Source organism: Anabrus simplex, chromosome 7 (genome assembly GCF_040414725.1).
Source record: "Anabrus simplex isolate iqAnaSimp1 chromosome 7, ASM4041472v1, whole genome shotgun sequence".
Classification (NCBI taxonomy): domain Eukaryota; kingdom Metazoa; phylum Arthropoda; class Insecta; order Orthoptera; family Tettigoniidae; genus Anabrus; species Anabrus simplex.
In genome coordinates this window covers 174,906,576-174,920,169 of record NC_090271.1, presented here as the reverse complement: position 1 = coordinate 174,920,169, position 13,594 = coordinate 174,906,576, and the positions used below count along the sequence as shown (strand labels likewise).

Sequence of the window (13,594 nt, the reverse complement as noted above, 5' to 3'; positions counted from 1 at the left end):
AAATTGTGAACTGTTCCGTGATTTTTTTTTTTTATTTTAATAAAGAGGAAAAGCGCACAATGTGCAGGATTTAAAATGCGATACAATACGAGTCACTATAGTGAGTCTGGAGTTACTGGATTAATTTTAAACTATTCTCTGATTTAAGGATTAAAGTTGTTAATGTGCATTTGAAGTTATTTGAGAGTCCGCTACTCCAACCAAATACAGCATTTGCTCCAACCTATCATTTATGGGATAGAGAGAAACCCATAAAAACAAACAAAAAGTAACGGGCAGCAGATAGCCTCTTTGGGAGCGCTTGTGCAATTTAAAACAGGCGCGAGCAGATGAAGGTTACGGTAACATCATTGGCATGCAAAGTAGATCCTCGCTAAAGTTCATAACCTAAAACAACACTATTGCTTTTTTCTTCGGTTAAAATGGCAGAAACTGAGGAAAACGGTGATAACAGGACACTTCAACGCTCGCCAGCACCTTCATCAACCTCAAGTTCTTCCATTGATATCAACAGCATTGATGTAAGCATGATTTACACATTTAACATACCGTGTCATCACACAGCATGTCGAGGATATGGCTGTCAGTCGACACGTATAGTATGTGGACCAACTGTCAAAACAAAGATTTGAAAGACAGGTTACTAAGCGGAAAATTTTCTTTCTCGATCTTCAGGAGGTTAAAATTTAACCTTAAGGAACTCGGAAGGAACCATTTTATATCTTGCGTTATCTTTTGTATTCACTGAGAGTCTGCGGTTCTCTTCAGATTGTCTGCGTTAGGCTATTTATAGACGACGATCGTAAAATAAACCTGCTCTTCATGTAAATTGTTAGATCTGTTCCAGTTCGTTGAAGGAAACTCTATTACTCGCCCAATGTGGATTGTTTTAACATTTCGAGGTATAGTGACACATCCTCTTTAATCGGATACACTCGGTGCACGAATTGAAAAACGTTTGTTTGTGGGGCTAGGAGGGGTAGGGGAAGATGTTCGCCCCTAACTTATATGCAACATATTTAAAAAATAATATTAGGTACTGCTTAGGAATGGGCTTAGCAGTTATTTTTGATTAACTGTTATAACTGGAGCAGTTTCCCAAAAATACTCGTTAACGTTAACGGTTAAAAATAACCTCAATTATCGTACAAGAGCGGTCCGTTAAAAAGGTACGGTATCTAATATTCGCTGTACTAGGGAAATATGGTGCCTGCCCCGTGGTCTCGAGGTAGCGTGCCAAGCAGGTCAGTGATTTTCAGCTGCCTCCAAAGCCTGGTTTGAGAGGTCCGTGGACTTACACTTGAGGAGCTATCCTGCGGTGAGATGATGGCCTTAGTAAAAAAAGCTGAGAAAAATGCCTGAGAGGATTCGTCACGTTGACCACACGTCACACCATAATCTGCAGACCTTCGGTGAGGAGTGGTCGCTTTTAGTACGTAAAAGACCCTTCGGAGCAGGCAGCGCCAAGGGACTAGGGAAAAATAGTATCTGCACCAACAGCAAGGTTGATGTAGCCTCAGTAAAAAGTCATAATTGCAGTTTTACTGTTTGGTTTACATTGCACCGACACAGATAAGTCTTATGGTGACGGTGGGACTGGAAAGGGCTAGGAGTGGGAAGGAAGTGGCTGTGGCCTTAATTAGGGTATAGCCCCAGCATTGACCTGGTATGAAAATAGGAAACCTCGGAAACCATCTTCAGGGCTGCCGACAGTGGGGTTCAAACCCACTACCTTCCAGATGCAAGCTCACAGCTATGCTTCTCTAACCGTATGGCCAACTCGCTCAGTAGTCATAATTGCCTTTTATGTAAACACCACTCTACCGACAGATACTTATTGCACGGAAAATTACATGATGGAAAATTCTAAATTCCCATGGAGGGAATTAGATATTTTTCACCAATAGAGCATGTCAAAAATGTCATAAACATATCAGATGTAAGGCTTTTCAGGCGTTTGCTCTATTAACCAGCCTTACATCTGATATGTTTTTGACAAATTACATGATGTCGATCAGTTTTGAAATAACAACAAAGTTACCCCCAAATGACACAAGAATACTGTAAAGGAATTCAAATTCCTTGCTTAAATAACTTTATAGAAAAGCCACACAAATGCTTAACAGGAATATGAATGAGAAACGAGAAATAAAACGGAAATTGAATCCATCATAATTTTAAAATAATGTTAATTACAAGCTGAAATAACTTACATAAATACTGGTTACTGGTAGTGAGTACGGCCGCACGTCTCTGCCCTCTTCGTAATTCCTGTAACGCTAAAAATACACATTTATGAGCCAATACTGGTTAGTAAAATACAGATTACTCAAGGCAGTTACTGTTAGCGTGTACGACTGTATGCTGTCTTGTTAGCCTAGTACACACAAGTATTGCCGAGCAGCTGTTATTCAGTAACTGGATACTGTAATATAATACTGGTTAGTAAAATACTGGTTACTGGAGGCAGTTACTGGTAACGACTACGGCCGAACCATGCCCTTGTTAACTGAGTACACACAAGTATTGCCGAGCCGCTGTTATTTTAGTAACTGGGTATCTCCTGCAATTATTACAAGCCCCAAACGCATACTGGTTAAGGATACTTGTTAATTTATTTACCAGCCACCACATACATGGTTATACCAGTTCCTGTCTGTAACATCTGCAAGGTACACAATAGACTAAGTTAAACTTTGTAATTTCCTCTTACGTAGTAGCCTCTCCATTCTACAACTGATATCCACAGAGAAATATATTACGTCGACCACCTAAAAAGAAAAAAAATGACAACTACCCTACATAATAGCAGATTACTGTACTGTAAAATCAATTTAAAAGACACATTTAAATAACTATTTAGAGAAAAGCTGAGGTAAATGCTGAGTAGGAACTTTATGTTTTAACAATAATTTTAAAAATACTACCAAATTTTACCCTAAATAATATAAGAGTAGGTACCGTACTGTAAATGAATGCAAAATTCAAGCTTAATAACTGTATGTTCTATCCTGTTCTATCTATAACTATAACTAGTCTCGTTTCTCTATGGGGTCAGGTATGAAGTGAGATGAATCTTCATAGTGAGTTTTTATGACCAGATGCCCTTCCTGACGTCACACTCATCAGAGGAGTTAATGAGATGAAATTAATTAAGGTCACGGTCACTTCCTTTCCACTCTTAGCCATGTCCTATTTCATTGTCGCCATAAGACCTGTCTGTGTAGGTGTTTACTTGTGCCAGGCTCCTTACTTTCATCTATCCTATCCGACCTCCCTTGGTTAACTTTTGTTCTTTTCTGACCCCGACGGTATTAGAACATTTGAGGCTAGAGAGCCTTTCATTTTCATGCCCTTCGTGGCCCTTGTCCTCTTTTGGCCAATACCTTCGTTTCTCGAAGTGTCGGATCGCTTTTTCTCTCTATGATTAGTGTTATAAAGAGGATGGTTGTCTAGATGTACTTCCTCTTAAAACAATAATCACCACCACCTCCATCTGTGTCGCTGCGACGTAAAACAAGTACCGTAATAATAATGATAATAATAATTCAACTCTTATATGTTTCTGATAGACGTTGGAATGGCGGTATTTCATCCTGAAAAGTGCCTTAATTTACTGACATGAGTCTCTTACATGCCAAATAACTGTATCTAGATTGTTTCCTGCAACAATGATCAAAGAGAGTGAAAGAGAGGCAAAACCTATAGGACACTTATGCAGTTGCTTCCCTATACCTTGCTTGCTTACATTAAAAGAGTATTGTAACAGGAACGCCCGTTCCTCAGCTTTATCGGAGAGCATGGATTGACACCAGGGCGTGTACGGTCCATGCTGGGAACCACAGAGAAAAGGGTATTTGAATAAGTTCTTTTGAAATTGAAGTCTTTGTTTATTCAAGTTAGACAAGAAATATATCACCTTTTACAGATGTGAAGGATGGATTTGAGAAAGACCAAACGGTGGTTGAAAGTGATGCTGTCTCTTTGCATCGGTGATATCTCGCATTGCTGGACTCCTTCCCCCTCACCATGGATCTCCTCTCAGCACCATGGCACCATGTTATCCCACGGCGGTTGACAGGTCTTGAAGGTCCGATGAGGATCGGGATCGAACCCGAGAGTCTGACACCTGATGATCGATTACGTACAATGTGGAATTATTGATTTAGCATTTAATTCCACTTTGGTCCCATGAAGGGAGTAAAGGAGTGTATAGGCATTGCACAGAATGTCAATGAGATCTGGTATGACACTTCTTTACTGCACTGCATATTCTGCGAATTAGTACCTCCACTGAATATTACTACTCAACACAGTTCATATAATTTACAAGTTCCACAGTTCATAACAAAAGAAAAAGATTAACACAGTTCAACATAAATGAAATGATTGTCATTCGATGCACTTGTCGACGTAATTCAAGTTAATAGAATATCACAGTTCATAATGAAAGAAGAAGATTAACACAGTTCAACATAAATGAAAGGATTGTCGTTTGATGCACTGTTCTAATGCGCCAAGCCTACTAAGCAAACACAGGTCAAAAACCTTGAGTCTATTCTGTCACTAAGACACAGTCTCATGAAAATAAATTCTATTATTAAAGCACAGTTTTTATGAAATAAATTTTGTCATTATGACAGAGTCTTGTGAACCTAAATTCTGTTATTAAAGCACAGTTTTTACAATTCTGTCATTTAGGCACAGTCTTGTGAACCTAAATTCTGTTATTAAAGTACAGTTTTTACGAAATGAATTCTGTCACTAAGGCACAGTCTTGTTGTGAAAGACTGACATGAGTCGGTTTCATTTGTAATTGAACTATCACTTCCCTGAATATGTACAATAACATGACAATAAACTATAATGTGGTGAGTCCGCCCAGTTTATGCATGTTGATAATAATTTATGATTATTCGCTCGGAGAATTTAGTCCCGTTCTCAAGAATGTTAATTACTCGAACTGTTCAAGTTTTAATACACAATTTTATCAGCTGTTGACGACTCAAAATATTATATCACTTCCTATCTCTCACAAAAGTAGAGTTCAAAGTTTCCACCTTCGACACTTAGAAATTTGTACGTCCACAGACGCGAACACTTGTACTTTCCGTAAACACAACTATCGTTGGCAGTCTGCCGAATGGAGTAATGATCTCTGACTGATATCTTCCACAGCTAGCCCGCACACTGTGGCAGCTGGGAATACACACAGAGACCGATTTAAGCTAACTAGCTCCTTTTATACCCGTAGTCTGGGCATCATGACTTCTGATTCGTCAATCTTCTATCTTCAATTTCTCGGTTATCCCACTGCCGATTTTAATGAAATTTGGTATTCTACCCTCTGTTGTTATGGGCTACACATTGATGTGATTGAAATTTTTGTATCACATTCGGTTCTGGAAATCATGAGATGGAAGGAATCAAATGTTCGATGGCTATGTCAAATGTCCTTGGCTGGCTTTCCATCCACAATTAAAATATCAAGGAAGGTTCAACCTTTTCAATACAAAACGGGTTGCATAAGATGTTCACAACATAATATTTATTAAATAGTTAGAACTGGTTTCAACGCTCATTGCGTCATCATCAGCTACAAAAATCACAAATGGGCAGAGTACATGTCATTTGTGATTTTTGTAGCTGATGATGACGCAATGAGCGTCGAAACCGGTTCTAACTATTTAATAAATATTATGTTGTGAACATCTTATGCAACACATTTCGTATTGAAAAGGTTGAACCTTCCTTGATATTTTAATTGTGAATCTCAGTTCAATGCGGGAAAATGAAGTTTTTAACTTATAATGGCATGTGCATAGCTGCTACATCCATCACCTGCACACACAGCAGTCTTTTCAAACCTCTTGTACAGCTGTTGTTATGAGTTGCACTCGTATGCACCAGAAATACTTTGATAATGAATGTTGCAGTGACATTCCCGTTTCAGTATGAACACAAAATATTATGCAAAATTATTTATTTACACAAAATTGATTTACTTATAATACTTATCTCGACTGCTGGCACTGCTATTTTAAAATTAATTATTGGGTGAACCCTTTCCTCGTGCTGCTTTTTATTTTTTATTTGATGTGGAAGACTTGTGAAAGTACTTCTACCCACATATAGAACATTTTGTGAACTTCAGAACTTCTGATGATGATTAGTAAAATACTGGTTAATAGAGGCAGTTTCTAGTAGCAGGTATGGCCGCACAAAGCATCACTGTAGGACTGTAGGCTGCACATGCCCTTATGAACTGAGTTCTCCCGAGTATTGCTGAGTTGCTGTTCAAACTTCTGTCACGATGAAAAAATTAAATGCCATATGGCATTTAGTGCCGGGAGTGTCCGAGGACAAGTTCAGCTTGCCAGGTGCAGGTCTTTTGATTTGACGCCCGTAGGCGACCTGGGTGTCATGAGGATGAAATGATGATGAAGACGATACATAACCCAGCCCCCCCGAGCCAGCGGAATTAATCAATTATGGTTATGCTGGGGCTGTACCTTAATTAAGGCCATGGCCGCTTCATTCCCAATCCTCTTCCACAGTCATCATAAGACCTACTGTGTTGGTGCGATGTAAAGCATATTGTAGAAAACAATTATGATTAAAATTTCCAACACTGCCAGGAAAACAACCCGGGACCCCTGTGACCAAAGACCAGCATGCTAACCATTTAGCCATGTAGCCGGACTCTGTCACGATAAAAATACGCATTAACAACTCAGTACTGGTTAATAGAGGTGGTTACTGGTAGCGAGTATAGCCGCATGCTGCCTGTGTGAACCAAGTTCACCCGAGTATTGCCGAGCTGCTGTTATATCAGTAACTGGATATCTCTTGTAATTGTTACATGCTGCAAACATTACAAGCGCGTACTGATTACTCTTTATGTTATTTACCAGCCACCACTAGTACTGTTCGATACTATGAAATTTAAAACAAATTCTGACTTGCTAAAAAGTAGTTATAAAACAAAATCCATTCTCTGTTGTTGTAGAATGAATCTGTTAAGAACTTCCCTGTTGTTATATTCACGTTCATATCTTCATCAAGCAGTGCCATTAAATTCACTCTTCCTTCACTTTGTCAGTTGTGCAGATATGTTTTCAAACTCCAGAGAGTCAAGAGTTCCTTTCTCAACTTGCAGTTGTCACAGTTTGGTTACTGTTAGCCTACATAGGATTTTGAAAAGTCTGTGAATATTTGAGGAGAATATCTGGTGACATGAACAGAGACTCTCGGTGGTAGTTGAAGGAAGGCTTGTGAATATAACAATTTCCCATTTTGTTTTTAATATTTCAGACTCAGTTTTGATTACAGAAACTAAACTTAGTGAATCACTCTCATAAAACATCACTGCTTCTGTAATTTTTTCCCATGAAACACCTACACAAAAATTTTGGGACCAACATTTGAAGCATCTGAATTGTGTTTCTCCTAGTCAGTTCACTTAACATGAAATCTTACGAAGGAATGTACACTTATATACGATCACTTCTTATGCATCATCATCATCTGGGTATCCTTCCAGCGGGTCAGTTAAGACTTTTGTGGACAATATGCCTCCATTGGTTCCTGTCATTATAGAATTCCTCTCCTTTCACATCATGCAGTGTTTTTCATTTCTTGATAAGGTCTCCATTTATTTGGTCCAGCCACCTTCTTCAGGAACGTCCAACAGGTCTTCTTCCAGGTACTGCCATTTCCAAGTATTGTCTAGGGGTTCTAGTCTCTTCCGTCCTTTGCACATGCCCAAACCATTTCAACCATGCAATGTGTAGTCTTTTTTCCATTGTACAGGTCACTTGCATGTCATTTCTGATGCACTCATTTTTTATTTTGTCTCTTCTTGTTTTTTGCATAGCAGATCGTAAAAATTTCATTTCACATGCTTGCAGTTTGCTAATGTCTCTTTTCAATAACACACAGGTCTCCAATCCATATGTCACGATTGGCAGGAGGTAAGATTTGAACATTGTTTGTTTGGCTTTTACGGGAACTGCTTTGTCCCACACTAGATTTCGTACCTGGTAGAAGAACGTGAAACCTTTTGTCACTCTGTTCTGGATTTCCAATTTAGCACTCCCCTGGTTCGATACAATACTTCCAAGATAACTGAAGCTTTCTACACATTGTTCTCTATCCATGAAGTCTGAGGTCACATTCGCTGGGTGTTCTACTCAGTTTCATTGGTACTCTTTTCTTCTTACTCACAGTTAATTTATATTCTTTAAATTTGTTGATCCAGCAATCTGATTTCGTTTGGACTTCTTGCTCCGTTTCTCCCCAAATGGCAACATCATGCGCAAACACTAATGAATTCAAATCTCCAGGTTCTGCAGCTTTAATTTCCTTAATGAGTACATCCATGAGTGCAAGGAAAAGTAGTGGAGATAGTGCACTGCCTTGTTGTACACCTCTCTTTGTTTGGAACCATTCAGATATTCCATTCCCTATTTGTACACTACTTTCACAGTTTTCATATAGCAATTGAATCTTACATATTGGAGAACTTGGAGCCACTAATTTATGCAGATAATGCCATATTTTGCTCCTTGAAACACTGTCAGAGGCTTTTTCTATATCTAGGAACACTACTATCAGATCTTTCCCTTTTTCCCAGTATTTTTCCATTAGCTGTCTAACGGCAAAGATTAGGTCTATTGTTTCTCTGTTGCCTCTTAAGCTGTGTTGTTGTTCTTCAAACTGATGTTCTATCCTTGTTCTTAATCTCTTCGCTATGATCTTTTCTAATATCTTGAGGCAGTGTGGTAGCAGTGTAATTCCTCTGTAGTTTGTACACATTCTTCTGCTTCCTTTCTTGAATACTGGTATGATCGATCCTTTTTTCCATTCATCTGATATATTATTTTCTCTCCAGATTACTCGTAATGTTCGATGTAGCTATTTTGTCTCATTCATTCCTAAGTAGTGTACAAATACGTGCCGCTTTGATTATATCTGCAAATAATCCATCTACTCCTGGTGATTTTCCTCCTTTCATAAGCTTCAGGGCATTTTCTGTTTCTGACCATGTAATTGGTCTTTCTTTTTCTCCATGTTTTATAGGTTAATTGTTTTCATGTTGCTCTTCTTCATTGCCATTTAACAACTTGTCAAAATAGTTTCCCATTTCTTCTCTAATGTTTTCTATATTCTGGATTAGGTTTCCATCGTTTCAGTTGCTTTAATATCCTCTTTGTCTGGTCTCCCACTTTTCAATATTCCATAAAACATCTTTTGATTCCCTTTTGAGTCCACCTCTAGTTTTTGTGTGAACATCTCCCAACTCTTATCCTTCTCTTCTTTCACAATTCTCTTCACTAATAATTTCTTATCTCTATATATTTGTTCAAGATTGGCTATTTTTTGGTTATCTTGTGGTAAGACACCTTGCATTTGTTTTTCCTTCTCAACATCTTTATGTTTCTTTGCCATATTTCAGTCTTTAATAGCTTCCCTTATTTTTTCACTTCACCAACTGGTCTTTTTCTTCTGTCTTCCTCCTCTTGTTTTGGCTGGGCTGAGTGGCTCAGACGGTTAAGGCGCTGGCCTTCTAACTCCAACTTGGCAGGTTCGATCCTGGCTCAGTCTGGTGGTATTTGAAGGTGCTCAAATACGACAGCCTCATGTCGGTAGATTTACTGGCATGTAAAAGAACTCCTGCCGGACTAAATTCCAGCACCTCGGCGACTCTGAAGACCGCAAAAGTAGTTAGTGGGACATAAAGCAAATAACATTATTATTATTACTCTTGTTTTGCCACACACTTCTGTTGCACAACTTACTAGTATTGTTTTGAACAGGTTCCATTCCTCCTGTGCACTTCGTGTTTCATTCTTCAGTACCTTTTCCATTACTAGCTCTTGAAAAGCTTTTTTATTTGCCTCATCTTTCAATTTCCAGTCTTTTATTCTTGGTATTGTCTGTGTACTTGGGGCTCACACAACCTTATAGTTCAAGTCAGCTATTAGTAGCATGTGATCGCTGTCTAAACATTCACTGGGAATAACTTTTACATCTCTCATGCCTTCTCCACTTTTCCTATCTGTTATAACATAATCAACGACTGTTTTAGTTCTTCCGTCCCAGCTGTATCTGGTTATTTTATGGCTGTCTTGTTTCTTGAAGGAGGTGTTTTTTATTATCATGTTATTTCTTGGCTCAGAAATCTAGGCATTCTCGCCTTCAACATTCCTTCCCCATATCCAAAAGGCCCCATTACCTCTTCATAGCCTGTTCTATCTACTCCAGCATTTAGATCCCCTATTATCATAATATCTTCTTGTACAGGGTCCTCCAAATTTTCAAGGAACTCTTGCTTTCTGTCATCATTATTTCCTGCCTTTGGGGCATATACTTGGATTATTGTGAGACTGTTACTGCCAAGTTTTACTCTGGCTTTGATCATTCTTTCATTTGTATATGTGATGTCTGTTATGGCTTCAATATCTTTATGTAGCTCAAATCCAACTTCATTCTTTGTTTCCTTCCTGTTACCATGCCAGTATAGCTTGTAATCTTCCCTCAGTTTCTTTGATTTCATCCCCTTCCATTTTGTCTCACTCATTTCTAATATATGTATCTTCCTCCTTTCTATCAGTTTGACTATCTCTTCACACTTGTTGGTCAGTGTAATTATATTCAGGGTTCCTACTCTCAGTTTGGTTTCTTGGTAAGGTATATTCCGGTTGTTATGTCTTTGATCAGTATAACTTCTTTCATTTCCAGGGTAAGCATTGGCCTTCTTAAGGTCATCATTAGTTCCTGAAGTGCCAGAAGTGAAGTCTTTATCTTGTATGTTCGATCCGAGGCTTGTCCGTACATTGAAAGCAATCAAACAATTAGTTCCTTACTCGCTCGCTGGGCCTAACATAAGGGGTTCACTCCCTTAGCCTTTGAGGATCCCTCTTCATCCCACAAGGCAGTGGGTTCCCTCTGTACTACCCCAGAGGATGGGTTGCCTTTTTTGCCAGCTCTGCTGTACCGAATCATAATCTCCGCCTTCGCTGACGTTGAGGTCTTCACCCGTAACCCTGGGCACGGGATCCATGATATACCCCACGGGACTGGGTCCCTGTCTGAACTCGGCCATCGTATCACTCCGACCCACCGGAGTGTAGGAGGTCCACCCCCGCGACGTGGACGCGCCAGGCAAGAATTACTCAAGTGGAGAACAGGGAAGGTGGCCCTGTCTCCCTTGAGCCGGGTTAATGGTTTTATATGATGCTACAACCAAAGGCACTTCTTATGTAGTTTACCCTATTTTTCTGATTTAGTATTTGGTATGGTAATTTTTGTAAATCATCTCGATTTTTTTTTCCAGGGTCCTTGAGCATACCCAAAAACTGAGTTAAAATGCTCAAATGCATTATCTCTAAATTTCTCTATAGCTTGCATGGCTATGTCTTCACGTTCTAAACACATACGATAACTAAGTCACATCCTATGGATTGCAGCGACACCGACAAAGAATGTATTAATCGCAAACATCATCCACCAACAAGCTGCTTGTTAAATCTTCCACATAAAAAGAAGGCTAAAAATTTACAAGCTTTAGTGGAATCATCTTTATCAAAAGTCTCGTGTATTTGTCACAGGCTCATTATAACGGTTGAAAGAAATTGTATAGAAGTAGTCAACGTTTCATTTCACTCTACCCAACAATGTCCAATAACGGACCATTTATATTGTTATTATAAATTTGCTCATTCGGGACAAATATTTCAGATTCCCTATGGGAATCAACATCTATACTACCCAACATGTTCCACACAATCAATTTAGAGTCCGCGATTCATTTACACTTTCACTACTGTCAGATATATGTTTTTTCTTGTAGTAGGTTGGTTTTCAATCCGGAAGTGCAGAAATGTTTATAGCATTTTTAGTAAATATGCAATTTTTAAGTGACATACCGAGCGAGCTGGCCATGCAGTTAGGAGCATGCATCTGTCAGCTTGCATTCGGGAGATAGTGGGTTCGAACCCCCCACTGTTGGTTACTCTGAAGATGGTTTTCTGTAGTTTCCTATTTTCACACTAGGCAAATGCTGAGGCTGCACCTTAAATAATAAGGCGACGGCCACTTCCTTCCAACTCTTTGCCTTTTCCTATCCCATTGTCACCATAAGATCTATCTGTGTTGGTGTGACGTAAAGCAATGGGTTACACAGCATCAAAATAGTAATAATAATAATAAACATAATAAAATTTAGATCACACAAAATAAACGAAACATACACACCAAGTTAACACTTCAAAAACAATGTAGATATATAAATAACAGTTTAAGCAACATGACAACTAAAAGAAAAGAAAAGGGAAGTGGCTGGGAACCCTGACATGTCCGTGAGAAGGTAGCGTGTTGCTGGAAAAACAAAATAAATGGTGATCCCAAATGAACACTACATTTACTGAATTTAAAACAATTGGAAAATGCCATTACAAAACAAGGCCAATGATGAAATACAAAACATAGTAAATAAAACAAATTTTAGGATATCAATAGTGTCAATAGTACAAGTTTCAGCTTTACGCCATTGACTTAAAAACAATTTAAAGAAAATTTTAGCAGTCATAATATGAAGTCATGACAAGGTAGTTTTGTAAGGTAGTTGCAGATGATCATCATCATCATCATCATCATCATCATCATCATCTGTTTACCCTCCAGGGTCGGCTTTTCCCTCGGACACAGCGAGGGATCCCACCTCTACCGCCTCAAGGGCAGTGTCCTGGAGCTTCAGACTCTTGGTCGGGGATACAACTGGGGGGAGAATGACCAGTACCTCACCCAGGCGGCCTCACCTGCTATGCCTTGTGGAGGGATGGGAAGATTGGAAGGAATAGGCAAGGAAGAGGGAAGGAAGCGGCCGTGGCCTTATGTTAGGTACCATCCCAGCATTCGCCTGGAGGAGAAGTGGGAAACCACGGAAAACCACTTCCAGGATGGCTGAGGTGGGAATCGAACCCACCTCTACTCAGTTGACCTCCCGAGGCTGAGTGGACCCCGTTCCAGCCCTCATACCACTTTTCAAATTTCGTGGCAGAGCCAGGAATCGAACCCGGGCCTCCGGGGGTGCCCCCCCTGTGGGTGGGGGCGGTAGAATAACACCCACGGTATCCCCTGCCTGTCGTAAGAGGCGACTAAAAGGGGCCTCAGGGGCTCTGAACTTTGGAGCGTGGGGTGGCGACCACGGGGCCCTTAGCCGAGTCCTGGCATTGCTTCCACTTACTTGTGCCAGGCTCCTCACTTTCATCTATCCTATCCGACCTCCCTTGGTCAACTCTTGTTCTTTTCTGACCCCGACGCTATTAGGTTTGCGAGGGCTAGGGAGTCTTTCATTTTCACGCCCTTCGTGGGCCTTGTCTTTCTTTGACCGATATCTTCATTTTTCGAAGTGTCGGTTCCCTTCTATTTTTCCCTCTGATTAGTGTTATATAGAGGATGGTTGCCTAGTTGTACTTCCTCTTAAAACAATAATCACCATCACCTCCGGGGGTGGCAGCTAATCACACTAACCACTACACCACAGAGGCGGACAGTTGCAGATGATACCAACTTAAAATTACATGTAAGA

The 13,594-nt window shown here is 39.7% G+C and overlaps 1 protein-coding gene across 4 annotated transcripts in view; it reads left to right on the top strand.

Moving 5' to 3' along the window:
- The first annotated feature begins 330 nt into the window (after positions 1 to 330).
- Positions 331 to 13,594, top strand: part of GrlHz (Gustatory receptor-like Holozoa) — a 227,476-nt gene continuing 214,212 nt past the window's right edge. For all 4 annotated transcript variants that reach the window (XM_067151469.2, XM_068228642.1, XM_067151468.2 and 1 more), the window contains exon 1: positions 331 to 521. In XM_067151469.2, coding sequence (XP_067007570.1) covers positions 423 to 521 — 99 coding nt within the window. In that variant the 5' untranslated portion in view covers positions 331 to 422. The remainder of the gene's footprint in view (positions 522 to 13,594) is intronic.